Genomic DNA, 27,988 nt, shown 5'->3' on the forward strand with positions numbered 1-27,988 from the left:
ACAGTCACACACATACTGAAACACACCCACATTGAGACACACACACACTGAAACACACTACAATTGAGACACACACACACACTGAAACACACATAAACATTTTGACACACACACACACTGAAACACACTAACATCGAGACACACACATACTGAAACACACCCACATTGAGACACAAACACACTGAGACACTGACGCACACATAGTGAGACACACACACACTGTACGGAGGTGAGTGGGTGAGTTAGTGAAGTTATGTGAGGGCCCGCATTCTAGAAAAATAAACAAACTGAACTACAAAGAGGCTATTGAGAAAGAGAGAGAGAGAGAGAGAGAGAGAGAGGAGGAAGAAGGAGGAATTGGGGAAAAACAAAGAGGAAAAGAGAGGTCAGAGGGAGAAAGTGATGAGAGGAAAGGTGAAAGAGGGAGCGAGATAGACAGAGGGAGAACTTCCTTAGAGTTAGTTTTCTATGTCCCGTGTTCTATAGTTTGTATTCAACATTCTATATTATTGAATAGAGCACTGATGTGTGTGTCTATCTCTGTCCCTTCCCCTTATTTTCTCTCTCTCATGTTGAGTCTGTAGTTCGCACAATGGCAGCACTGTGCACCCTGAGCACAGCTTGAGACACACAGGGGGAGAGGGACGGAGGGAGTGACGGAGGGAGAAAGAGGGAAAATAAGTAATTTTTGGTAACTATTATAATACTTTTATTTTTAAATATATAAATGGTAGAATTTGTCAACAACATACAACGGAAGGAAAAAAAAAACACACACAAACCTCGATCAAAGCTCAAAATTCCTTGTTTTCTTTACTCAACAGTAAAACATAAAACAGCCAGACTAGCTTGACCCAGATACAAATCAAGCAGTCAAAAACACAAACTACTATTTATTTAGCTGCCAGACATTCAAAACAAACAAACAAACAAAAAAAAACTCGATTTATTGGGAGCAGAGGAAAAAAGAACAAAAGGTATATTCGAGTAATTTGTTAATACTGAAATGACTAAAGCATACACACGGTTTGAATCTTGAGAAATGATTATGTAACGGCGGGGTGGCGCACATCCTGTTCAGTAGGTATCGAGTGTCCCAAGAAAACATTAATCAATTCGACTACAGGACAACCCAACTGATGGTCGTTAACAAAACCCTCACTAGATTTCATAAGCAGTAATACGTGATTAAATTTTAAAGACAGTTAACAATAATCCTGTTTTTAACACAAATGTATAAGAAACTATTGGTGTGTTTGCTTTTAATAAATATATTAATGCTATGTACAGAATATTTTTAATGATTATTTTATTTTTAAAAACCAATAAAAAGTGAAATCGCTAAAGTAATGAGCGAGCAGAGTGCGTAGAGGTAACGCCGCTCTTCACGCCGACTACGTTGCGTGGTGTCCACTGGGAAAGAGGCGGGGACGTCTGATGGCTTTGCTCGTGTGGCGCCGCTGTGTCTCCATGACAACGCCGCGTGCTGCAGTGACGCCAGAGAACGCTAGCGGTGGGCGGGACTCGCGTGGGCGGCCCATGGAGTGAAATATTAAACCACGGCGCGAGGAGAGCAAAGGGAAAGGGAGGAGGAGGAGGAGGGGAGAAAAAATAAAAAAAAAAAAAAGGAGAGAGAGAGAGAGAAACAGAAACAGAGAAACAAGTGAGAAAAGCAGCAGCAGGCAGTGAGCTGTGTACTGTGCGACTGGAAACGAGCAGCAGAACCGACGCGCTTTGGATTTCTTCAATATGCACGCTCGGGTAGTGGAAAATATTGGACAACATTTCAACAGACTGTTCTGATAAAGTGGAAACTAACTCCCCTTCACCCCTCCAACTCCAAAACACAAACACCATTTTACTTTTTTTTTTTTAAGACACCCATCGCAGTACCGCTTCTGCACCGAAGGAGGGAGAGGGCAGAGCAAGCGAGCCACACCGAGAGGAGTGACTGAAAGAAAGAGAAAGAGAGAGAGAGAGAGAGAGAGAGAGAGGAGGAGGGGGAAAAGTTTCCAGTGGCACTCGCTCTCTGTACTCGCACACACACAGAAAGGAAAAGGAGAGGAAGAAATAGCCAAGAAGAAAAAACAGAGGGACTCGAATTCCCATCCCAATCATACAGTCATGAAAACCCCCGGCGAAACAGGTATGCGGACAATGTGTAATGATTATTGTTGTTGTTGTTGTTGTTTCAGTTAAAAGCAAACCTCTTGTGGTGGCGTTGTGTGTGTCGAGCGCTTTCGTTCGTGTCTGACTGGAGAGTAGCTGTAAAGTCTTATTTGAGCCGGGCTTGTGTTCGTGTAGTTTTATTTATTTGTGGTGGTGTTCTAAGCTGTTTTGAGTCGTCTGTGGAACTGGGGTCAATTTTCGGAAGGGGAAGCTGCATGAAACATGATTGAATTCTGCCCAAATGCTGGGAGTAACGCTTTCGTTTCGTTACGGTGTTGGTTTTGTGGGGTGGAGAGAATAGTTTTATGTCCGGCTGTTTTGTATTAGGGAGAGATCGCGTTTAGGGTTCGAGTGCGGCTGCATTTTTGGTGGAAACAAATATGGAGTTTGTTTGTTCGTTTTATTTTACTTCGATTTTTGTTGGCAAAGCCGGAATAGAAACCCCGGTGCGAATGTATATGTGTTGTTTTAAACCGATCAGCTGGTGTATTTCTAAATGAGTAAGCGACTAGTAGACCGAGGTCATTGATTCGGGGAATGATATGACCTGTTGAATGCTTTCATTGCCTTTTCTCTGCGTGATTTTTAAAATTATATTTAACTTTTAGACGAAACCGGCAAAGGCCTTTCTAACTTCAGTGTAACGTTGTCTTATTTTTTTTACATTTATCTTAATCTGCTGTAATTGTGTATTTATTATTATTATTTTTTTTAACGGGGGGCGGATTATAAAAGTTAATACATAACACAAGCAAGGGTTTGGTATTTTGTTTGTATTTTCTGGCGTTGCAAAGTTTTTCAATCGTGACTGTTTCTTTTCAGTTTACTAAATACAGTAAGAAGGCATTTCCGGAAGTTAGACGTCCGCTTGTCTGTGTGTGTGTGTGTGTGTGTGTGTGTGTGAGAGAGAGAGATGCGAGTCCTATTCGACTCTAATAGTGTCCGTGCTGGATTTAATATCGGAGGTACATATATTGAAAGACGGGCCGTTACCAATATCTAAACTTTATTTTAATTGTATTTCTTCTGGCTGAGGAGAGGGGGTAGAGGTGGTTGTTTAATAATGCAAGGTAGGAATGGAGTCGGATGCGCTAATGTGTTTATTGTAAATACACGTATTAGTGTGTTAGTCTGTGTACCGATAATAATGGATAGATAGTTATGACAGTGGAATGGTATGTGTTTAAAACATGCCACAGTCCTGTGTTGGTGTCGTTTTACTTAAAGAACACGATGTCCTATAAAACATAATATTGTATGGGCTAATTTATACACACACACACACACAGGGAACTGAGTGCTTGACAGGGTAATGTCTAATGGATAGTACATATTGTTTAAATCTCTACAGATGTAATCAATACACTTTCAATTGCATCTTGTCATATGCACTATAAAGTTCAGTGCTACACGTAGCTGTGTGAGTTTAAACACAGTAAACCATGTAGCGCTTTGGAAAGCTTTAAAAACACCTCCTGAGAGGAGCGCGCCGGGGGCGAGAGAGGGGAGGGTGCCGTGACTAAGTTTTGAACTCTCGCCCCAGCAGTGTTCATTTAGAAAGCGTTTAAGACGCTGGATATTATTGATCGCGACACAGTCTTATCCGCGGTAGATAACCTGTTGATTTGATTTGCAAGCGCACCAAGCGGTGCCTGGCTGCAGAGTTCAGCCGTCTGCTGATTACTCTAATTGAGAGAAGAGGAGGAGGGTTAAAACACTTTATATAAATAAATACAATTACTCGTTGCATTTTGCTTTGTTTTTTTTCAATTATTCTTTTCCACACTGTAGGCGCCATTTCTTTCCCACACGGAATTTATTTGATTTTTTTTTTTTTTTGTATGAAACCCACACGTCTGGTAAATTATCAGATTTTAAGATCAGTGACGTTGGTCGTCTTTTCTTCGCCGCCCCTCTTCAAATGAAAAAGGTATTTATACAAGCGAAATCGTCTCCTCAGTTTGTACTCCATGTGATTTACAAGCTCCCAAACATACAAATGTCAAATAAAACTATCTATATAAATATACCTTCGACTACAGTGCGTGTTCATTTCTATGGTGTTATTTTTAATCGACTTGTATGTATGAAACATTTTCCAAATGTGTACTTGAATGTTTTAAAAGGAGTTTGTGTGAAGTCCTCTGTTGTACAGGAATCTCGTATTGGGGTTGCTGGGGTTTGTGTGAAGTCCTCTGTTGTACAGGAATCTCGTATTGGGGTTGCTGGGTTTGTGTGAAGTCCTGTGTTGTACAGGAATCTCGTATTGGGGTTGCTGGGGTTTGTGTGAAGTCCTCTGTTGTACAGGAATCTCGTATTGGGGTTGCTGGGGTTTGTGTGAAGTCCTCTGTTGTACAGGAATCTCGTATTGGGGTTGCTGGGTTTGTGTGAAGTCCTGTGTTGTACAGGAATCTCGTATTGGGGTTGCTGGGGTTTGTGTGAAGTCCTGTGTTGTACAGGAATCTCGTATTGGGGTTGCTGGGGTTTGTGTGAAGTCCTCTGTTGTACAGGAATCTCGTATTGGGGTTGCTGGGTTTGTGTGAAGTCCTCTGTTGTACAGGAATCTCGTATTGGGGTTGCTGGGTTTGTGTGAAGTCCTCTGTTGTACAGGAATCTCGTATTGGGGTTGCTGGGTTTGTGTGAAGTCCTCTGTTGTACAGGAATCTCGTATTGGGGTTGCTGGGTTTGTGTGAAGTCCTCTGTTGTACAGGAATCTCGTATTGGGGTTGCTGGGTTTGTGTGAAGTCCTGTGTTGTACAGGAATCTCGTATTGGGGTTGCTGGGGTTTGTGTGAAGTCCTCTGTTGTACAGGAATCTCGTATTGGGGTTGCTGGGTTTGTGTGAAGTCCTCTGTTGTACAGGAATCTCGTATTGGGGTTGCTGGGTTTGTGTGAAGTCCTGTGTTGTACAGGAATCTCGTATTGGGGTTGCTGGGTTTGTGTGAAGTCCTCTGTTGTACAGGAATCTCGTATTGGGGTTGCTGGGTTTGTGTGAAGTCCTCTGTTGTACAGGAATCTCGTATTGGGGTTGCTGGGTTTGTGTGAAGTCCTCTGTTGTACAGGAATCTCGTATTGGGGTTGCTGGGTTTGTGTGAAGTCCTCTGTTGTACAGGAATCTCGTATTGGGGTTGCTGGGTTTGTGTGAAGTCCTGTGTTGTACAGGAATCTCGTATTGGGGTTGCTGGGTTTGTGTGAAGTCCTCTGTTGTACAGGAATCTCGTATTGGGGTTGCTGGGTTTGTGTGAAGTCCTCTGTTGTACAGGAATCTCGTATTGGGGTTGCTGGGTTTGTGTGAAGTCCTCTGTTGTACAGGAATCTCGTATTGGGGTTGCTGGGTTTGTGTGAAGTCCTCTGTTGTACAGGAATCTCGTATTGGGGTTGCTGGGTTTGTGTGAAGTCCTCTGTTGTACAGGAATCTCGTATTGGGGTTGCTGGGTTTGTGTGAAGTCCTGTGTTGTACAGGAATCTCGTATTGGGGTTGCTGGGGTTTGTGTGAAGTCCTCTGTTGTACAGGAATCTCGTATTGGGGTTGCTGGGGTTTGTGTGAAGTCCTCTGTTGTACAGGAATCTCGTATTGGGGTTGCTGGGTTTGTGTGAAGTCCTGTGTTGTACAGGAATCTCGTATTGGGGTTGCTGGGTTTGTGTGAAGTCCTCTGTTGTACAGGAATCTCGTATTGGGGTTGCTGGGGTTTGTGTGAAGTCCTCTGTTGTACAGGAATCTCGTATTGGGGTTGCTGGGGTTTGTGTGAAGTCCTGTGTTGTACAGGAATCTCGTATTGGGGTTGCTGGGTTTGTGTGAAGTCCTCTGTTGTACAGGAATCTCGTATTGGGGTTGCTGGGTTTGTGTGAAGTCCTCTGTTGTACAGGAATCTCGTATTGGGGTTGCTGATCGTGCTGTCAGCTGAAAGAACGGCGTGTCTGGATTTTTATTTTTCAAACCACAAGGCCGAGTTTTTGCAGTTTAATGACCTTTCACCAGCGTCGCAATTTTCACGTTTGAACAGTCTGGCAGCATGAGGTTTAAACACCTCTCGCGTAGTCAGATATGTAGTGTGTTTAAAACACAGCAGTACCCCCGAATCGTGACTTTGTTTTAATGTCGCGATGTATTTCAATAATAAACTCTTTTTTTTTTTTTGCCCCCTCCCCCCTTGTCGAGTTTGAAACACTCGCACAATTCAAAAAGAAACTTTTTTGTTTCGGGGAAAAAAAAAAACAACGTGGTTTTAAGGTCGACCGGGCGAAGATACAGCGAGGGCGCTTTTATTACTAAAAAAAAAAAAAAAAAAAAAAAGTATTGTATTGAAATGCATCTAGTTAGCCATGTGAATATGACAACTACAGACACGCACAGCCTTGATAAATATGTCCTGTAAAGGGAGTGAGGAGACCGTTTCTTGTCATACCTGGAACATGTTGCTAATTTGAATGAAGCATGTTGACATACCGATGAGTTTTTGTCGGGTCATTTAATAAGATTAATTGAAGGTAAATTCGCTGCTAATGCCTACGTGCGGACGGCTTTATTTCTATAGTCGGTGGGAGCGGTTGTCGTATGAAATGCATATAATTTAAGAGCACGGTTTTGTTTTCCAAACTATTTTGCGAGGAGAAGCGGTATTTACTGCGGGAGTGGGTGCAAATAGACTGCCAAACAATCTCATTAACTAGTCTAGCCTGATCAGATAAGCAGCATTCAATGTAAATCAACAATCGTATCTTTTTTTTTTTGTTTTACTTTGCTAGAAGTTACGTGTGTGTTTCTTCCAAGTACAGACCACTGTTGCGTTGTAAAGATAATCAAGTTTGTTAATTAAAATAAGCACTTCATTATTAATGGCTGTCGCCCTGTGATTTGATCAAACTGTTACATACCGGCGAGACAACAATGTGGTATGTATTTATTTATTTTCTACGTGGTTTTGTTTTTAATAACACACCAGTACTAGCACCGACAGTTGTTCAAAAAAGGTGTCCGTTGTATTAATTTCCTTTTATGTACATTACTGCCAGTGTGTATAAAAACGTAGCGGCGTAAGCAGACCATCTCATAAACACAGTTGTTGTCTGTATACCTTCGCTTCACTGAAAGTACAACGTGAACCACCGCCTATTCAAATATTAACGAGACAGCGAACCAAAACCATTACAAAGGACAGCTTATTAAAATAACCAGCGCCTCACACACTAACTTCAATAGCTGATAGTGAATGAAACTCTTAATAATCGTCTACTACCAGTAGAAAATATATACACACGTTTATATCAACTAATAAATTACACCAAAAAAAAAAAAGACAGTAGAAGATGGATATTGTCGAGCATTAGAAATTCCAAAACACTCACTTTCCAAGAAGTTGAGTCTGTGTTGTGTAGGCTAACATCGTCGCAGCTGAGAGCTGTTAAACCCGCACGGTGTGTGTTGTTTTAGTTTTCCGTTACCGTTTAACGGCTGTTTTTATTTAAATATTTTCAAATCCGAGTGAGGCACGAGACTTGACCGTTGGTGCTGGAATGTCGAGCTCTGTCAAGATTCCGACACCCGGGCCAGCAAATGGCGCTAACTCGCTTGGCTCGAGCGTGGTTTAAATTAAGGGTATAAACTCTCCCTTTTTTTTGTCTTATCGGTACATATTCTGATTTAAAATAAATACAGATTTTTTTTAAAAGTCGTGTCGCCCCCTTCCCCTCCTCCTTAAACCGCTTGAACACAGGACACTTTGTTTTTGTTGGTGTGGGATATCCACGTGGCGCCACCTTAACTGTGAGCTTCCTCCCCCCCCCTCCCCCCACCGCCCCGTCTCTCTATCTTTCTCTGTGTGTGTTTCTTTCTTTTTTCTCTTTCTGTCTTTCTTTCTCTTTCCTGTGTGTGCATGTCTTTATCTCTTTCTCTCTCTCCTGTATGTATCGCTTTCTCTCTCTCCCTCTTTCTCTCCCGTGTGTATCTATCTCTTTCCCTCCCTCTCTTTCTCGCTCCGTGTGTGATTTGTCTCCCTCTTTCTCTCCTGTGTACATATCTTTATCTCTTTCCCTCCCTCTTTCTCTCTCTTTCCCGTGTGTGCTATCTTTATCTTTCTTTCTCTCTCCCTCTTTCTCTCTTTCCCGTGTCTTCATCTCTCTTTCTCTCCCTCTCTTTCTCGCTCCGTGTGTGTATGATTTCTCTCTCTCTCTCTCTCTCTCTCTCCTCCCTTCTCACTCGGCAGGAATTTGTTGGATCTTTTTGAAGTTTTGTTTTCTTTCGCTGTTTAAACTTGCCCCGTTTCGTCTGTGTGACCTGTCCTCTCTCTCTCTCTCTCTCTCTCTCTCTCTCTCTCTCTCTCTCTCTCTCTCTCTCTCTCTCTCTCTCTCACTTCAGTATTGTGTAGCAGTGTTGGCAACGTATTGCAAGCGCCGTAGTTTTTTCCAGTATATTTAATAATTTATTTGCAAAACGTTTTCTTTAAATAGTTTTCCAACCACATAGCAAAAAAAAAAAACAACCCTAAACTATTCTGTTAATTTCCTAGGCATTTCCTAACTTGCTCTCCTGGTCAGAAAACCTGTGGACTCCTTATAAGTGGCACACAGATGTTTGTGTCTGTTTGCTCTGTTGCTAATATGATTTAATATCACAAATACATAAAACATTATCCTTCTGAATAAGTGGAAGTCATAGTTTACATTTGATTTGAAAAACAAAAGCGCTTGGTTGAAGCTACACCACCTGTGAAACATGTTAAGGCCTGAGAGAGAATTTAAATGTGTCTAATTAATCGGATAATTAGGCCGATTTTATTTTCATGTTTTAAATTTATTTTGTATCTAGTGATTTTAAGAATACCACGTTTTCATATAACAGTTTTTAAACGATTTTATTTAACCTCAAGACCTTGCGATCGTTTTCAAGAATGTACTTGATTTTGTGAAGGTATTTCTGGAGCCCCGGGACTGGGTGCAGGGCTGTGTGAGTTTCAAGCTGAGGTATGGAGGGAGGGAGGGAGGGACGGAGGGAGGATGTTTCAGGACTCTTTCACTGCAGTGTGCTGTAGTTAAAAGGGGATTATCATGCTGTGTAATTACAGGTGCTGAAAACCTGGGACTGTGTGATGTAATGACACAGGTTTTGGTGGGGAGGGCCCACTCTCCCCTTTTGTTATGGAGCATTTTACAGCACTGCCGGGGGTGGGGGCACACATACACCCTGGCTAAGATTTCCTGTACTGTTACAGTGGTCTGCAGTGTTGAGTGGAGCTCTCTTTCCTATAGACCTCTATACAGCTCTGCAGTGTGGAGAGTGGAGTTCTCTTTCCAATAGACATCTATACAGTTGTGCAGTGTTAAAACGAGTTTAACCTGCTCTTTTTTTTCTGTCTCTTCATTCTCTCCTTTTGTGTCGTCGTTTTTTTTCTCCCCTTTCCCCTCCTTTTTTTTTTTTGTGTGTGTTGTATCTGATGACAGTACTGTCCTATACGTGTGTGAGTGTGCCAGCGAGGCGTGCCTCAGTGCTGGCAGGGCTGCAGTCATGTCGCTCCCTCTGTGCTGGCACTCTCTGAGGTTGCCTGTTGCATAGTTTCCATATCAAACACTGCCGGGAAAAAAGAAAAACACATGACTGCACAGTCTGGGCTGCTGCTAAGACTTCACTGAGTAGCGTTCACAGCTTCCCGTCAGCATCCAGCAGTACTGGAGGGTCTCTGTGCCTTAAGCCTGCCCTAGACTGGAGGCCGTGTGGTCCAGTGATTAAAGTCCAGGGCTTGTATCTAGAAGGTCACGGGTTCAAATCCCACCTCTGCCACGAACTGACTCACTGTGTGTGACCCTGAGCGAGTCACTTCACCTCCTTGTGTTCCGTTAAATCAATGTCCTATCGCAAGTGACTTTGCACATAACGCGCAGTTCACAGCCTGCCTCTGTAAAGCGCTTTGTGATGGTGGTCTGCTGTGAAAGGTGCTATATAAAAATAAACATTATAATATCATCATAGTTTATTTTATATTAAAACAAAAATCTGCATGATGCTAAGAACTGTAGGCTTATCTTTTCTCTGCAGTGCGATGGGCGGGTCTGTTTCTGTGAGCAAACTTATTTTAAATTGGAGTTTTAGTTGACTTTGTTGTAACGTGAATTTACAGAGAGGTGGAAAACAAACCCTGATTCCATGCTGCTTGTGTGTGTAATTCTGGGCTGCTCATTGTTATGTTAGCCTCCACGCTGCTCGCCTCATACTCTCTGTAAACTGAGCCGACAGACTGCAACGGGAGCCTGTAGGTGCAAGCATTTAAAAAGGCCAATGTGTTTCTGTAATGTGTGTTTTTTTTTTTTTTTTTTTTTTTTTTTTTTTTGTTTTTTGACAACCTGCGGTTGACAAAAAAACCCTCAAAAAAAAACAAACTTTCCTCTATACATCAGCGCCTATAATTAAAATAGTCAGACCCCCCCCCACCACCAAAAACCCTCACACCCTCTAAGAGGAGCAAGAAGAGGTGCAAAAACGTAAAAGACATAGCCTCCCGTTGTTGTTTTGTTAAGGTCTCTGATTTTGGGTTTGCAATGGCATCTGTAAACTGTGCTTCTGCTGCCTTTTCGTTATGATGTAAGCTTTCCACGGACTGCCGCTGGCCCGCGGACCACAGATCAGCACTGCTGCTCTGGCTAGTATTGTTTTTATTTCTCGAGCGCACTACCACTCGCTCGCTTTTGTTTGACACCATTCAGGATATCGATGAAACCAGCCTCGCAGACAGTCTTGGCTGGTTTCACTTCCCAGTCCTTTTAAAGGAACTGGAATTGATGTTTTAGAGACCTTTTGATGGGTCATCTGCTTTCGTTCTCAAGCCAATTTTATTTGACCTGCAAACGGCAGCTTCAGTTTAGTTGTTTGTTGCCTCTGCTGGTGTGTAGTTGTGTGCCTCTGCTCGCGTGTAGTTTGTTGCTTTTGTAGTGGGGTGTGATTTTTTTTTTTTTTTTCTGCAGCATCATTAACTGTAATTAGCATCGTGATTGTAACGGCTGTCTCTGCAAACCATCCCTCTGTAATTCTCATTGTACGAGAGCCCGGTGTGATTTTATGAACTGATTTAAAATGCTTACAAAAGAGCTTTCTGCATAATTTCGACGTTTCGTTCAAAAAAAAGTTTCTTTAGTGTAAATAAATATATATTTTAATATATATACATATATATATATATATATATATATATATATATATATATATATATATATATATATATATATATAATATATATAATTATATATTATATATATATATTAAAATGTTAATTTATATAGACGGGTTGACCCGAGAAACCCATCCCTAAACCTCTTTGAAGCATGTTATTGGTCTGTCCAGCAAGTCAAGAATGACCGGTAATCCTAGCAAGCCTCTCGCTCCTCTCCTGCCTGGTTGAGGCTGTGTTTGAGCTCCTCTTCTCCCTGGTTGAGGCTGTGTTGGTGCGCTCCGCTCCGCTCCTTCCTGGTTGAGGCTGTGTTTGAGCTCCGCTCCTCCCTGGTTGAGGCTGTGTTTGAGCTCCTCTCCTCCCTGGTTGAGGCTGTGTTGGTGCGCTCCGCTCCTCTCCTCCCTGGTTGAGGCTGTGTTGGTGAGCTCCTCTCCTCCCTGGTTGAGGCTGTGTTTGTGCTCCTCTCCTCCCTGGTTGAGGCTGTGTTTGAGCTCCTCTCCTCCCTGGGTGAGGCTGTGTTTGTGCTCCGATCCTCCCTGGTTGAGGCTGTGTGTGCGCCCCTCCTCCCTGGTTGAGGCTGTGCAGATGTGAGCCCATGTTCTCCGTCCCGCGGCGCTGGTGTGTGTTTGTGTGTGTGTGGTTGTTGTTGCTCCTCTGCTGGTCCCTCGTTCTGTGGAGGTTACATCATCTGCAGCCCTTTTATGTAACTCCAAACCGCGGATTATTCTCTCCAGCTGGGAATATGAATTCCCTTTCTGATCTGGAGTGCTGAAATAAACAGCGTGTTGGGGACACTCACTCTCTCTCTCTCTCTCTCTCTGATGCTTTATCTGCAGCAGAAGTATTGCCAAAGCAATTAGAAAATAAATACATAAATAAACATCCTACCAAATGATTTACAGAAAATAAATGTATATACAAAAATGTTGCAATATAAAACTCACACACACAGTTATTTGTGCACCCGTGTGTGATGGAGGGGAGTTTCTGTCAGCGAAGTGTAATGGGAGCAGATAGAATTAGAATTAAAAAAACAGGAATTCTAATTCCAGTTGCAGTTCCTTTTAATTCAACGCCCGTGCAATAATGCAGGTTATTGGGGCTAAGAGAACAGGAGTCATTTTCCGTTGGTAATCCCGTTTTGAACATTTCCGTGCAAGCTGACCGGGTGCAATTCATAATGGGTTGTAATTGTAGTTCAGTTTGGGCACACCTGCGCAGTTTGTCGTTGGAGTATTCTAGTGTGGTTACCGATTTTATTTTGTCATCCAGTTGATTTTTATTACTCTTTGTATTTTCAACCACTTTGAGGACTGTTTTTTAATTCTAATTGCTGCATCCTAGTTGTAACTGAACACGACTGAAACTGACTACAAACGAACCAGTGCTGAAACCCCCAGGGCTCTGTGACCCTGGCCTGCAGATAAGCAACAGACAGGAGGCAATCCGCTTTGAGGGATGGGTCTGAGGAGAGAGGGAGGCGTGTGTGTCAGGGTGTTTTGGTTCAGCTATTCGAGCGATGCGCTGTGATATTTATACTGTTTCCAGGTCACAGGGTCGCTGTGCTGCCTGGCATGAGATTGGGTTTCTCTTTGCTGAGAACTCTGTTAGTGTCAGAGCCGTGCCAGGGAAAAAGCGCTGGGGCTTTGCAAAAACTCTAAGGTTAGGTGTTTCAGATGCTGGTTGTTGTTGTTGTTATTATTATTATAATAATAATAATAATAATAATAAAATATTATTATTATTATTGTCAGAGTTGAGGATGAATTTTTTTCTGTTCCTTTTTGCAGTCAAGTCCCGCAGTATCAAAATTACTTTGCAGTGCGTTCTCACTGTGCGTCAGATAACATCTGCTTCAAAAAATAACAAAACAGTAACGAACCAGACAGACCCTCCCTCTCCTCTTCTCGGACTTCGGAAGTCCTGACTATCTCTTTCCACCCCCCATCTTCTTCTGGCTAAATAAAGAAGGGAAGGAGGGAGAGATTGATGGGGGAGGGCGCAGTCTGTTTCCACCGCGCGGTGTCTGGTGTCGCTTGAAGCACATCGGCAGAATTCGATGCTGGAAATTTCCTCCCATTGAAAGCTGTCCTGTTCCTCCACGTCCCGACTCGAGTGTTGACATGAGGGGTCTGTACAGAGGGCTGGAAATCGACCTTTTAATCCATATTGAGCTTCACAGACCCGGACAGTCTGACAGCAAGGCTGCCGCTGCGTTGCACAGCAGCTTGATCCGTTCCTGGGTTTAGTAAGACACACCTGAGCTCTCCTCTACACTGTGCCTCACAGAGCTGCTAATAAAACCTGGAGTGGATGACACTGCTGTGCAACAGGAGTCTCATTTTTAACTTTTTTGCACCCCTGGTTCACGGCAGGCAGTTGGAAGTGGTTGAGAGTGGATCTCGCGCAGTTTCTGTTTGTCAGCGATGCTGTCCTGATAAGCGATTCTGCAGCCAGGTAAGGTGACCTGCACTGGGTGGGCTTATCAGCACTCTTCTGTAGTCTCACTGAGCTGATCACACCCAGGCAGGGAGGAATTGGCTGGACCCCCCCCCCCCCCCCCCGCAGGGCTGTGGATGTTTAATTATTAAAAAATGTTTTGACCGTCCCCACCCCCACCCCCAACATAAAAAACGCTGAAACTTGGCGAGGCCATTCCTCTTGAAGGTCCAGTAGCTGCGTGAACCAGCAACCCTACAAAAAGTCAGTTATAGAAATGATTGAAGCATTTTAAGAAGCCGCTGCAGCGCTCTGCTTGTAACGGGACAGTGGGATGCTCAGCTGTGTTTTAACTCTCTGTTGTCATGGGATACTCGGGCAGCCGCGTGATTCAGTAGCTTCTATACAGAGGGCTGTACCTGTTGCATTTCTTTCTTTCTCCTGGTTTTAAAGGATTCGTTATTGTTTAATTTTTCTCCAGCTCCTCTGATCCTGTCTTTTTTTTTGTTTTTATTTTTAGTTCTGAAGTATATCGGTTGCTAAGAGACAGAGATGGAGAGATGGAGAGAGGCAGAGGAAGTGTGTGTTTGTCGGGGGGGGGTGGCGTGTTGTGAAGGCCAGCAGGCGTGTGATGACACGCTCGCTGAGTCAGCGCTGACGTACACCTGTGTGTGTGTGTGTGTGAACGTGCCTGTATCTGTGTGTCTGTGAATGCTTTTCTACGCAGGAGTTGTGTGAAAGAGTGTAGGGAAATAATGAAATGCTGCAGCTCAATAGATGAGTGTTATTAGAATGTGCCTGGTGTACTGTACAGGAGAGTGTGTGTGAAAGTGGGAGACTGTAATGAAGAGGACCTGTATCGCTGTGTGCGTGTCACTGTGTGCGTGTGTCACTGTGTGTGCTTCTGCTTCTAAAGGAGGTTTGAATGCTTTTCTGTACATTTGTACAAATGAAGACCTACAGTATCTCTCCATCTCTGTCCCTACGTGTCTCTCTCCTGTGTCTGTCCGTACGTCTCTGTCTGTCTGTCTCTCTCTCTCTCTGTGTATAACAAATTGCTCGCTGGCAGACAGGAAGTGCTGTCACTGGGAAGTGGTTTTTGTAAAACAATAGCGACTTCCTGCTCTGACTGGTTTAGCCAAAAACTCCAGGAAGCCCCCGCCCCCCCCTCCCCCCTTCTCTGAAATCTGTGCTCTTAACCCCCGGCATGCTGAATAGACCCCTCCACCCCCCTTGGATCATTCTGCAGCGTGTTACACACGTGTGATTAGTCCTGCTGTACTAGGTAGCTGCTGTAGTTCTGTACAGGGTTTTATATCAGTGTTATACAGTGCGGTCCCGCCAGCATTGCCCTGTGTACAGCACAGCACAGCGAGGCTCTGCCCAGCACACAGCAGGCACTGCCAGCACACTAGATCAGCACTTTATATAGACACCATGTTGGGTAGCTGCTGTAGTTCTGTACAGGGTTTTATATCAGTGTTATACAGTGCGGTCCTGCCAGCATTGCCCTGTGTACAGCACAGCACAGCGAGGCTCTGCCCAGCACACAGCAGGCAATGCCAGCACACTAGATCAGCACTTTATATAGACACCATGTTGGGTAGGTGCTGTAGTTCTGTACAGGGTTTTATATCAGTGTTATACAGTGCGGTCCCGCCAGCATTGCCCTGTGTACAGCACAGCACAGTGAGGGTTATTTTTAAGTGTTCTGGGACGCTGCTGTGTTTTCAGTGCCTGTGTTTGTTTGGAAGGCACTCGTGGCTCCTCTCTGTGGTGTTGTGGCAGCTAGTCTCTCAGGGAAGGCTTGAGCTATCGAGTGGCCTGCTAATGACTCATTAGGGGGCAGCGGTGAACCGCGCTAATGAGGGTAAACGCCAGCTTGAGGGGAGGGGTATAGGAGTGTCTCCTCACCTTTCTAATGAAGAGTTAATGAAGTTACTGCATTCTCCACCTGCGGACCCACCGAGCTGTAGCTATCCTTAAACACTTTGGTGTGAAATAATGTGAACACGCTAGACCAGCCTTGTACATTCCTCTGGAGACCTGGGGGGCTAGGTGGCGCTAGCGGGATCATGTGAATGCTCTAGACCAAGGCTAGGTGGCGCTAGCAGGTTCATGTGAATGCTCCAGACCAGGGCTAGGTGGCACATGTTTGCAAGGCACAGTCTCAGTGACAAAGGCTTAACGTTTGGCACTAAAAGCAAAATGAAATTCTTTATTTCTTTTTTTTTTTTGGCAGAACGCACAGAGTAGTTTTTCACCCTGCACGTGCTTCGCACTGGCTCACGCACTCCAGCTCGTGTTTCTGTTATTGTTTCTGGTGCTGTGTGTCGGAGCTGGCAACTTCATTGAAATCTCTCTCTCTCCTCTCCCCTCCTCTCTCTCTCTCTCTCGTCTCCACTCCACTCCTCTCCTCTCTGAACAATGGCTCTTGTGTCTCTTCATGGTTATTTCTGTCTCTCCAAGGCTGCAGGCTCTTTCTCAAGAAAGGGGTCCTGATGCAATTCCTGTATTTGTTTATTTTGATTAAATTTAAATGTTCAATTACTTAAAACCAATTCCTAAATTCTTTAAAAGGAATGAGAGTTGATATTTTAGAGACTTTAATAACTGTGATTCCTGAATGAACTGTTCTGTTTATTTTTATTTAGCCAAGGGTACTTAAGTGGACTTCAAGTTTTAAATATATGTTTCTTTTATTTATTTTTTGGTTTTAGTTTTTTTTTTTAAATAGGAGGTGTATTATTTAATAAGACTGTAGTGAAGGGTTTGGAAACACATCCCTGTCTGTTTGAGCTTTGTGGGGAATTGATACTCCTTCCCTGTGTGTGTCTGGCTCTGCGGGGGGCGCTGCACTGCACTGGGGTGCGCGGGGAGAGTTGAGGGGGGTGCTGGGCTGGGCTGGGCTGGGGGGTAAAGCTCTTTCAAGATGGAGATGGAGATGTCTGAGGTGGTGATTTTAAAAGTGATGAATATTTTATTGAATCAGAGCTTCTCTTCTGTGAGACCTCGGAGATCAGATGTCCTGGAATTGTGTGTGTGTGTGTGTGTGTGTGTGTGTGTGGTGTGTGTGTGTGTGTGTGCGCGCTTGTACTTGGTTCAGGTTAACATTTTCAGCAAATTCAGCATTTTTTTTTTTCAGTTGTAACAAAAATAAATCTCTCTAATAAGAATGCATGAACACAGCTTTGCGCGACTGCAGATCTGGAGAATGGAGAGTCCGACGCGCCAGCAGGGTGGTGAAGCAAAGACACGCTGCTCTCCGAGGGTTCCAGGGGCTCTGTTCTATAGAACGTGCCGCTCTCCGAGGGTTCCAGGGGCGCTCTGTTCTATAGAACGTGCCGCTCTCCGAGGGTTCCAGGGGCGCTCTGTTCTATAGAACGCGCCGCTCTGAGGGTTCCAGGGGCGCTCTGTTCTATAGAACGTGCCGCTCTCCGAGGGTTCCAGGGGCGCTCTGTTCTATAGAACGCGCCGCTCTGAGGGTTCCAGGGGCGCTCTGTTCTATAGAACGCGCCGCTCTCCGAGGGTTCCAGGGGCGCTCTGTTCTATAGAACGTGCCGCTCTCTGAGGGTTCCAGGGGCGCTCTGTTCTATAGAACGTGCCGCTCTCCGAGGGTTCCAGGGGCGCTCTGTTCTATAGAACGCGCCGCTCTCTGAGGGTTCCAGGGGCGCTCTGTTCTATAGAACGCGCCGCTCTCTGAGGGTTCCAGGGGCGCTCTGTTCTATAGAACGCGCCGCTCTGAGGGTTCCAGGGGCGCTCTGTTCTATAGAACGCGCCGCTCTCTGAGGGTTCCAGGGGCGCTCTGTTCTATAGAACGCGCCGCTCTCTGAGGGTTCCAGGGGCGCTCTGTTCTATAGAACGTGCCGCTCTGAAGGTTCCAGGGGCGCTCTGTTCTATAGAACGTGCCGCTCTCCGACGGTTCCAGGAGCGATCCGCATTGCTTTAGTGGTAATGTCAGGTTTGAGTGTGTAATTGTGAGCCGGGGCGGGTCTGTAGAGGCTCACTTGGACTCTGGTCACGGTTCTCTCTCTCAATCGGCGTGTTTTGATCCTGCAGTGAATAATAATCTCTGTTTTAAAGCTGTATCAATCTGTGTGGAGTCAGTGGTGTTTTTGTGTCCTGGGCGGTAGTGGAGTGATGACCTCATCCCCACCCCCCCCCTTCTCCCCGGGCAGACATTAGCCACCACTCTCTCTCCTAAATTATGGATGAGCTTTGATTAGTGTGTTTAGGAGCTGTAATGGAGATTCTCAGTCACCCCTGGGGAGGGTAAACGGAGAGGGAGAGGGAGAGGGAGGGGGGGGGGGGGGGTCGCAATGAGGTCAAGTAGGGTCGTTGATTCCTGATCTTTATAAAAATGAAGCCAGTTTGAGTGGTCTGAAAAGGGGTTAAAAAAAAAAAAAAAAAAAAAAACTTCAGACCACTGAATACATTCATTTGTTAACCCTTTATTTTACTAGGTAAGCAGGTTGAGATTAAAATCTTTTACGAGCGTGACCTAGCCAAGAACGGCAGCAGCAACACAATAAAACACGGTACAAAATCACAAATACACAAGTCATAATAACACAACCAGTAAGTGAAACAGCCAGCAATCAAACAGTGACAACTCTACTGCACTGCTTAAAACAAGCCGGTTGTGGTGCAGCTTTACTCTTAAACTCTCCTGCGTTAATCAGGGCTCCAGCTTGCGTTTAGATCATACGTCGTTCCAAGACCTAGGAGCTAAATAAGCAAATGATCTTTCAGCATCTCTGCGCTCACTTCAGGAACCGTGAAGTTCAAACATTTATGAGATCTAACACTGCAGCTACAAAACAAAGTATTCATTTGTATATGAGGTCATTTACAAATAGCCTGGTATAAGAGTTCTGCAGTGCTTCAACCTTCGCAAAGCCAAGCAGGTCCAGCCAGCCAGACTGTAACTGTACCTTGAATTCGTAATGTGTCTCAAGGCTACGTGATCTGTAGGGGCCAGTTTAATGTTAAGGGCGATGCAAACCTACCTTTTACGTTGAGAATGTACAAACAATTAAGCTTCTTTTTGTAACTACAGAAAAAGAAGATCAGTCTATAAGAGAAGCCTGTCGTGAATTTCAATTATTATTTTTTTTTTTGCAAGATTATAAATATGGATCTTAAAAATCGAGATTACTGCCCAACCAGATACTACTTCTAGTTGTCGACTATCTCAATAACTTTTATCTAAAAGTCAGAACATTATGTTTTTATTTTTGGCTTGTTTCTGAGCTGAGAGCGCTGCCACGCTGTGGATAGTCTACCCTGCGGTACTGCGCTGTACCTCTGTCCGCGGCAGGGCAGAGTCCTTGCGCCCGTGTGCAGCGCAGTTATGCAACGCTGTGTGAAGTCTAGACTAATGCACGGTGTTGTTGTGTGACTTGGAGTGCACAAGCAAGTCTCAAACGTTTACTGTTGAATTTATTCAAGTTTCTTTGTGTTCAATTCAGTGTTGCGTTAAGTTTTTTTTTTTTTTTGTGTGTGTCATTCTGTGCGTCGGCCGCTGAACCAGGTGGGACTGTTTCCACTCGCTTTGTCAGTGTGGTTCAGTTCAGCTGTGGAAAAGGTGATCTGTGTGAGGAGGAGGAGGAGGAGGAAGGTTTAACACCAGTAAAGTGGGCAATGGAACAAGTTTGTTTCTGTGACTAAGTGTTGTGTTCTCTCTCTCTCTCTCTCTCTCTCTCTCTCTCTCTCTCTCTCTCTCTCTCTCTCTCTCTCTCTGTGTCTGTCTGTTTTTTAAATAAGCAGATTGAAACTGACAAATGTTTTTCCTCTTTGTTTTTTGTGCATTTATTTATTTATTGCGTTGGCACTAGTTTGTGTGTGTGTGTGTGTGTGTTTGTTCTGTGTGCCGCACTTTAAATGTCTGCCAATCATGAGATTTGTCACAAACCCCCTTAACCCCTAACCCTCCCCCTTGTTCTATTGTGGCAGATTGATTCGAATATTTGTCTCTCTCTCTGTGCGCTCCTCCTCTGACAGCTGGGCTTGCCTTCCCAGACTGGGCGTACAAGCCGGAGTCGAGCCCGGGCTCGCGGCAGATCCAGCTGTGGCACTTCATCCTGGAGCTGCTGCGCAAGGAGGAGTGCCACGACATCATCGCGTGGCAGGGGGACTACGGGGAGTTCGTCATCAAGGACCCGGACGAGGTGGCGCGGCTCTGGGGCGCCAGGAAGTGCAAACCCCAGATGAACTACGACAAGCTCAGCCGGGCGCTCAGGTGAGAGGCGCGCACGCGCGCACACACACACACTTGAACTACGACACGCTCGGTTAAGACGCACACACCCAGACCCTCCATTCAGAAATATTGCACAGTGGCAATTCTAGCCCTCCTGTTCATTTCAGTGGACTGTGTGATGTTACATAACCCTACAGGTAAACTCTATGTAGAAACACTTACATGACGTGTTTTGTGCAGGGGTGATGATAACTCTGCTGTTCATTTCAGTAGGCTGTGTGCTGGGCAGAGCCTCGCTGTGCTGTGCTGTACACAGGGCAATGCTGGCGGGACCGCTCTGTATAACACTGATATAAAACCCTGTACAGAACTACAGCAGCTACCCAACATGGTGTCTATATAAAGTGCTGATCTAGTGTGCTGGCAGTGCCTGCTGTGTGCTGGGCAGAGCCTCGCTGTGCTGTGCTGTACACAGGGCAATGCTGGCAGGACCGCACTGTAACACTGGTATAAAACCCTGTACAGAAGTACAGCAGCTACCCCACTGGGTGAAGTTGCTTCAGGAGCGCTTGTCTGTGTCAGTGTGTGTCTGGCTGCCCTCACGCTCTCTGCTGTTTTCCATGGAGTGCTCTGGAGAGAGTTGAACCGTGAAGTGCCCCCTCCTCTCGCCCCCCTCCTCCTCTCCTCTCGCCCCTCTCCCCGCTATCAGAAGCTGCTCTGTTCTCCAGTAAAGAGCCTTCTCTCTGTCCCAGCCTGACAATGAGATTCGGCCAGCCCCCCTCTCATCTGCATAGACGCTGTGTTTGTAAACAAGCCACAAAAGGGGCCTGTCAGGGACCTGGCCTGGCGTGGCAGGGGTTAAACACGACTCAGATTTGCGTCACGCTTCAACAAGACCTCGCCACAACTGCACTACTGTTCAAACCACTGCAGCAGGAGAAACGAAAAGCAAAAAAAAAAAAAAAAAAGCTTTTATAACTGGTGTCACACAGTGCGGTCAGCATTGCCCTGTGTACAGCACAGCGAGGCTCTGCCCAGCACACAGCAGGCAATGCCAGCGCACTGGATCAGCACTTTATATAGACACCATGTTGGGTAGCTGCTGTAGTTCTGTACAGGGTTTTATATCGGTGTTATATAGTGCGGTCCCGCCAGCATTGCCCTGTGTACAGCACAGCACAGCGAGGCTCTGCCCAGCACACAGCAGGCAATGCCAGCACACTGGATCAGCACTTTATATAGACACCATGTTGGGTAGCTGCTGTAGTTCTGTACAGGGTTTTATATCGGTGTTATATAGTGCGGTCCCGCCAGCATTGCCCTGTGTACAGCACAGCACAGCGAGGCTCTGCCCAGCACACAGCAGGCAATGCCAGCACACTAGATCAGCACTTTATATACACACCATGTTGGGTAGCTGCTGTAGTTCTGTACAGGGTTTTATATCAGTGTTATACGGTGCAGGTCCTGTGAGCACACAGCAGGCGACATCTGCATAAGAGGCGATAGTTTTGGTCGTGTTTCTCGGTGGAGTCATATTCCTCTCGCGGTGACTCCAAGCCCAGACGGCGCCCCTGGCAGGCTGCTCGTGGTTTCTCTCGGCGCACTTGGCAGAGTTTCAGGTGATGTCTGAGTGATTTAATCACACCTGGAGCCCGTCTGGGTGGTGCATGTTCGTTTTTGTTTTTTCCTTTTTTTTTTCGATGTCCTTCCGAAAACTTGTCATCAAGTCACCGAGCAAGTTCTGTGTGTTTTTATTTATTTATTTATTAACTCTTGCACAGTGCTTCTCTCTCTTTTTCGATTCATTACAGGCTGAGACAAGTCTTGACTTGGCAAAAAAAAAAAAAAAAATCTTGTTGCAGAAGAATGTGGAGTGTTAGTCTCCCTGCTGCACTGTGTGTGTGTGCGTGTTCGTGCATGTGTTCTGCGTGTCTTGGCAGCTGTATTCAGACAGCAGACAGTGCCGCCTCTCAGCATGTAACTGCAGGGATGGCAGTAAGACTCCTATTGCACAGCACTTTAACCCACTCCAGGTTTTCCTACCTTCCTTCCATCCCTGCTGTTACTATACAGACCCTGTTTCTCTGCTATAAAGCCTTCACACCCCTGGATACAGTAGCAGTGCCCTGATTGGTCAGTGATGACAGCATTGATTTAAATGTAACCCCCCCCCCCCCCCCCCCCCCCCCCCCACCACTACTGTACAGAGGGGCCTCGGGTTCCCCGTTCGGTCCACACTCTGACGGCAAGCGCGCAAGCCAGGTGTGGACCTGTTGTCTGTCTGTCTCTGTGCTGTGTCTCGCGTTTGGAGGATCCAGCCTGTAATCAAACCTGCTGCTGTTAAAGCAAAGAGCCACTTTGGTTAAAGTTGTGTCTGCTGTTTTTTTGGGGGTGAAATTCGATGACACCTTTCTTGCCGACTTCAAGTGTGTGTGTGTGTTTTTTTTTTTTTAAAGGCTGTTTTTGTTTTTTGTTTTTTGAGGAAAAGAAAAACTTGAACTCTAAACCACACTGGTCGTTCCTGCCAGGACTTGAAAGGGTTCAAATGAAACTTGAGCCTTAACAGTGTTGTGATTTATTATTTTATTTTTTTTTGCTAGTTTTTGTAACAGACTGTGCTTTGAGGGTAGTATTCTTTCTTTCATTCTTTTTTTCGTGTAAATGCTTGCCCCTCTTCCCTCTGCCTGCTAGCCTACAAAAGCCTACAAAATATATAAAAAACATATATTTATTTTTTTCTGTTAAATTTCATGTTGTGCCGCTCAGGAATAGGTGCTGTTTTCTTCCCTGTGTGTGTTTGTGTCTCGCTGTGCGTCTTGCTGTGTGTGTCTGTGTCTCACTGTGACTCTGTCTCGCTGTGCGTCTCTGTGTAAAGACACTGTCTGAATTGCACTTCCCCCTCTCAACATGGTTTTAAGAACATTATTGTAAACAGAGCACCCCCCTCATTTTATAATCTTGCAGGAAATATGATTTCAACCAGCGGCTTTAATTAATCACACCTGTGGGCTTTGATAGATTTAATAATAGTAATAATTGATCCATTTAATCTTGTCTACCAGAGTGCGGTATCAAAACACAGTGCATGAAGAATAAATCTTCTGAAGACCGTGGCTAACTTATTATATTTACATGTAAGCAAATATTTTCAAACTGTCAGGTTACATGTATTTAGTTTCATATCGCTAGCAGACTGACCCGAGGCTACAGAACTGGGTCAGAGTAAAATCAATCTCTTCCCACAGTGTTGATCAAAATCGCAACGATGCAGCATTCTGTGAAAACGGAGCCTCTCGCAGTGCCGCAGCGCGGACGCGTCACTTCAGATCCAAGGCAATTTAAAATCGGCTTTTAAATGAAAGCAGTTGTACAAGCATTGTCTCAAAGTCTTTTTCTCCTCCTCTGCAGGTATTACTACAACAAGCGTATTCTTCACAAGACCAAAGGCAAGCGATTCACTTACAAGTTCAACTTCAACAAGCTGGTTCTGGTCAACTACCCCTTCATTGACATGGGACCTGGAGGTAAGCGCTGACACACGCACGCTCTCCGGGCGGAGGGGGACAGGACTTGGAGAGGAACCCTGTCAGTCTGACCAGTGGGGGGGTGGGGAGGGTGGGGGGGGGGGGGGTGATCAGTAACCTCAAGGTTACAAATCCAACCCTCCTCCACTTCACAGTTCAGCCGTTCACCAACACTGAGTCATGAGATGAAGCATTGCATAAATAACTAGCATTTCAACAGACCGTGATACTGATGAGATCCAGCCCTCTGAAATGGCTTTAATATACAGCACTAGACCCTGATATTGATGAGATCCAGCCCTCTGAAATGTCTTTATAATATACAGCACTAGACCCTGATATTGATGAGATCCAGCCCTCTGAAATGTCTTTAATATAAAGCACTAGACCCTGATATTGATGGGATCCAGCCCTCTGAAATGTCTTTAATATACAGCACTAGACCCTGATAGTGATGTGAAGCACAAATCAATTAAGAAATACCGATAATTAGCCTCGGTGCCGAATGCAGCTGAACAGGTTGGACCCCCTGGCTTAACCCTTTGCGGTCCTGTGTGGGACCAGGTCACATTACAATTTTCACTTTCCATTCCGACATAGGACCCTGTCCCACATCATCCAAAAGACGTCAAGCGCAGATCTCTAGTCGTTTTTATTCTGGAAAAAGCAGAGAAAACCTTTTAATGGCCGATAGGAGCTGAGTGAAACCGAAGAGGGAAAGACGTATCTCATAGCCGCATTCACTACAGAGAACACAGTCATAACAAAGGAGATAGCTGCTTCCAGCGCTCAAAGAATACTGCAGACACTTGCAGAGCTTTGAGATGTTATAGTAATAAAATAATGACTTGGATCGCATTATTGAGGAGTTTGGTGATAAAACGAGTGATTGGGAGAGGATTTATCAGTATGCACGTGTATGAAGAGGTATGTGAAAAATACAGTGAACAAGGGGTGGGGCTTGGCTGGAGATGCAGTGTCCTGTTGTGATTCAGTGCCTGTCTGGGTTAGCCCTGAACATCTCTCTCTCGCTCACTCTCTCTAGGCGGGGTCCCTCAAAGCGCCCCTCCAGTTCCCACAGGGGGTCCCCACTTCCGGTTCCCGTCCACCCCCTCGGACGTGCTCTCCCCGAACGAGGACCTGCGCAGCCCCAACGTGTTCTCCGCCGTGGCGCGGCGCATGGCTCGAGGATCGGTGAGCGACTGCAGCGATGGCACCTCCGTCAACTCGGAGATCGAGGAGGGAATCGGAGGGGGAGGGGGAGGGGGAGGGGGAGGGGAAGAGAGGGGGGGGGTCCCCAGAGAACTGCCGGTGCCTGGCGGCTTCCGCGGGCTCCCCCCTTCCCTCCACCCGCGCCTGTCCCACGACTCCCTCTTCAGGGTCTACCCACACGGCCGGCCGCACAGGGTGGACCCCCTCAGCCCCTTCCCCGTGTCCCCCCTCCCGGGCCCCGGAGGGTCCATGATGGGTCCCCAGCTGTCCCCGGCCCTGCCCATGACTCCCGGCCACCTGAACTACACACCTTCCCCCACGCTCAGCCCCATGTACAGCAGCCACTTCTCCTTCAACAGCGAGGACATGAAGCGCTACCTGCAGGCTCACACTCAGAGCGTCTACAACTACCATCTCTCCCCCAGGGCCTTCATGCACTACCCCAACATCATAGTGCCCCAGCCGCAGAGGCTGGACAAGGGGCATCCGCTGCACGCAAACCTGCATAGCAACCACTCCTCCTCCTCCTCCTCCTCCTCCTCCCAGCACCCTCTACCACCCCCGCCTTCCGCTCACCACCTGCAGCACCACCCAGCCCCCCCGCAGCAGCAGCAGCCCTCGGGAGAGGATCACTTGTCCTCCTTCAAGTTCAAGCTCCAGCCTCCGCCGCTGGGTAAGAAGCACAGAGAGCGGGCTTTGAACGGTGCCGGCGCCGCTCCCGGTGGGGTTCCCTCATCCTCTTTCGGCTCCTCGGCTTCCGGTACCCTGACTTCATCCTTTGCAGGGAGTAACGCCGCCGCCTCCTCCTCCTCCTCCTCCTCCACCTCCACTGCATCTAATTGTCATTCTTCAGCCGGTCCGGGGGTTCCCCAGATCAAAGTGGAGCCCATCTCCGAGTCCGAGTCGGAGGAGGTGGAGGTGGAGGGTATCAGCGAGGACGAGAGCTTCTCCAGAGAGGGGGAGGAAGAGGATTTCGGGGATGAAGAGGACTATCTGGACGAGGATGTCTTCAAGACCCCCGCGGCCCCCTCTCCTCACACCCCCAGCGGGGGCGGCTTGCTGGATGGCTACCAGTTCACTGCCCATCACAGCCCCCACCAACACTACCATCAAACTCACAGCCGACACCTGCAGCAGTACCAGCAGCAAGCAGGAGCCAGCAGCCGGAGAGGGGCTGCCTCTGCCCTGGCATCCCCCTCGGCTTCATCGCGGACCGGGAGCCACGCTCCCTCCTCTGCCCTCGCTGGCCCCGCTGCTTTCCCAGTCTCCCCCAAACCAGAGCCCCTGGATTTGGAATCGCAGCCTGGATTTGGTAACGGGGCCGCGGGAGGGGTTTCGGGATCGGAGAGGAGCGGCAGTGTTCCTTCCAGCCCGGGAATTGGAGTGGGAACGGGCGGAGGAGGAGTCGTCGGGGGCAGCAGCAGCAGCAGCAGCAGCAAGTGCATCCCTCTCAAACTGCGCTTCAAGAGACGCTGGAGCGAGGACCAGAGGATGGAAGCGAGCTCCGAGGAGTCCGACGACAAAAAAGTGAGGGGTGAGGAGCAGAAGCAGGAGTCGCCTCTGGGAGAGGGGGAGCGAGGGAGCAGCAGCAGCAGCAGCGCTGGGAAAGTGATGCCACTGCCAGCGATGATGGATCACGAGGAGGAAGGCAGCAGGAGCAGAGAGGACAAGGGGAAGATTGAGATCCACAATAGCAGCAGCCCTGACCCACCGGAGAACAGTGTCGCCACACGCAGAGTGAGTACCGAGCTGCACAGAGCCACAGCCCAGCTCTCTCTGGAGAACAAGGAGTGCTGATCCTGCAGACAGACAACCTCCCCTCCCCTTCTCTGCCATGTGTGCTGGTGTGGACTCTGCGTTCTCCTCAACAGTGTTGTACAGCTTTGGTTCCAGAGGTTTTTAGTCAGTCTCGCCACCCCCCTCCCCAGGGTTTGGTTTGAGACCGGGGTTTAATATTTTGCTGTTTTGGTTTCCAGAGCACAGGCTGCAGCTTTAAAACCTGCCCTGGGTTTTGTGGATTGAGGGAATCTGTCAAAACATGGACACGTGCACACACACACACACTGACACTGTCTCGCACACACCTTATTCTCTCTCAAGCCATCAAGGATTTTTCTCCCCTCTGCCTCACATTTTCTAAGTTTGCTGTAACGCAAAGATAATTTATCCAGCGTCTGCTGAAGCAGGTAGTAGGAGATGACATTTTAAAAAGACAAAAAAAAATTTGTCAGATTAAAAAAAGTCTAACTCTATTGAAGCCCGTTTCCAACCATCGACGGCGTTTGAGAGAGAGGTTTGCCAAAGAGCTTTTATCAAATTTACTTTTAAAACTGGCATTTCAATTAGTCACCACCCCCTCCACTCCTCCACAAATCAACAATTAAACAGACTTGAATTGAGGATTTTTCTGTGTTTTTTGTAGATTTTTATATATAGGTGTGGAGGGGGTTAGTCCAGTCTGAATTTGGCGCTGGTCACAAATAAATGGACAAAGCATTAGCTGTGCTTATTCAAGGTGTCTATATCTCTGTATCTGTAGCGCTCGCACTCTGTCTCTCTCTCTCTCTCTTTCTCTCTTATATATATATGCTAAAGCGATGCTCTGCTGGCGTGCCTGCGGAGTTCAGACTGGTGACTGGTTGCAGTGGTCTGGTGGGTTTTTGGTTTTTTGAATGAATGTGGCCTTGCAGGACATCTCCTGGCAATCGCAGGCTCTCTTACTAGCTCTCCAGACAGATCAATAAATCTCTCCTTTGGTCACACGCATTCTTAAAATTTGACTTTGTTTGTTTTTTTTAATTTTAAAAGGATTTGCGTGAAAGTTCAAGAAGTTGCCCTGCCATAACTTAAAAATAATGATACGAATAAGCACACGTGTTTTATAAAATAGATCCACATCAGATGGATAGGAGACTCAACATGGTACAGTTATACACAATGACTCAAGGGGGGGGGGGATATATATATATTACAGTAATACACCCTGAGCCAGGACTCTGCCTTTTTATTTCTCCACTGCATTCTGAGATCACGATCAAATCCAGTGAAACCAGCTTCTGAAGCGCTCCCTGCTCCCAGAGCCTCCAAACCAGCGCAGAGGGATGAATCTGCGACACGCAGCTGAGGAAATGGGGGTGACTTCGTTTGGGGCGCATTCTTTCTTTCTCTGCTGAACTACTACCTTCTTGCCTTGTTTTTTATAATAACAAAAAAAAAGATTTTAGACAGAATAAAAAAAAAATAATAATTGAAGTACATTTAAAAAAAAATATATATATATATATA

The 27,988-nt window shown here is 46.3% G+C and overlaps 1 protein-coding gene across 3 annotated transcripts; it reads left to right on the forward strand.

Moving 5' to 3' along the window:
* Positions 1–1,609: 1,609 nt before the first annotated feature.
* LOC121298859 (ETS domain-containing transcription factor ERF-like) lies at positions 1,610–27,480 on the forward strand. 3 transcript variants are annotated; one of them, XM_041226117.1, is made up of 5 exons: positions 1,610–2,146; positions 19,766–20,003; positions 23,376–23,491; positions 24,537–26,142; positions 26,287–27,480. In XM_041226117.1, exons 1-5 carry the CDS (start codon positions 2,125–2,127, stop codon positions 26,498–26,500), a joined length of 2,196 nt encoding a protein of 731 aa, XP_041082051.1. In that variant the 5' UTR covers positions 1,610–2,124; the 3' UTR covers positions 26,501–27,480. The 3 variants fall into 3 exon arrangements, with proteins under 3 accessions (XP_041082051.1, XP_041082049.1, XP_041082050.1); XM_041226115.1 differs by having other exon boundaries at positions 24,537–27,480; XM_041226116.1 differs by having other exon boundaries at positions 19,784–20,003; positions 24,537–27,480.
* The last annotated feature ends 508 nt before the right edge of the window (positions 27,481–27,988 follow it).

This window comes from Polyodon spathula, chromosome 24, assembly GCF_017654505.1.
Source record: "Polyodon spathula isolate WHYD16114869_AA chromosome 24, ASM1765450v1, whole genome shotgun sequence".
NCBI classification, from domain to species: Eukaryota; Metazoa; Chordata; class Actinopteri; order Acipenseriformes; family Polyodontidae; genus Polyodon; species Polyodon spathula.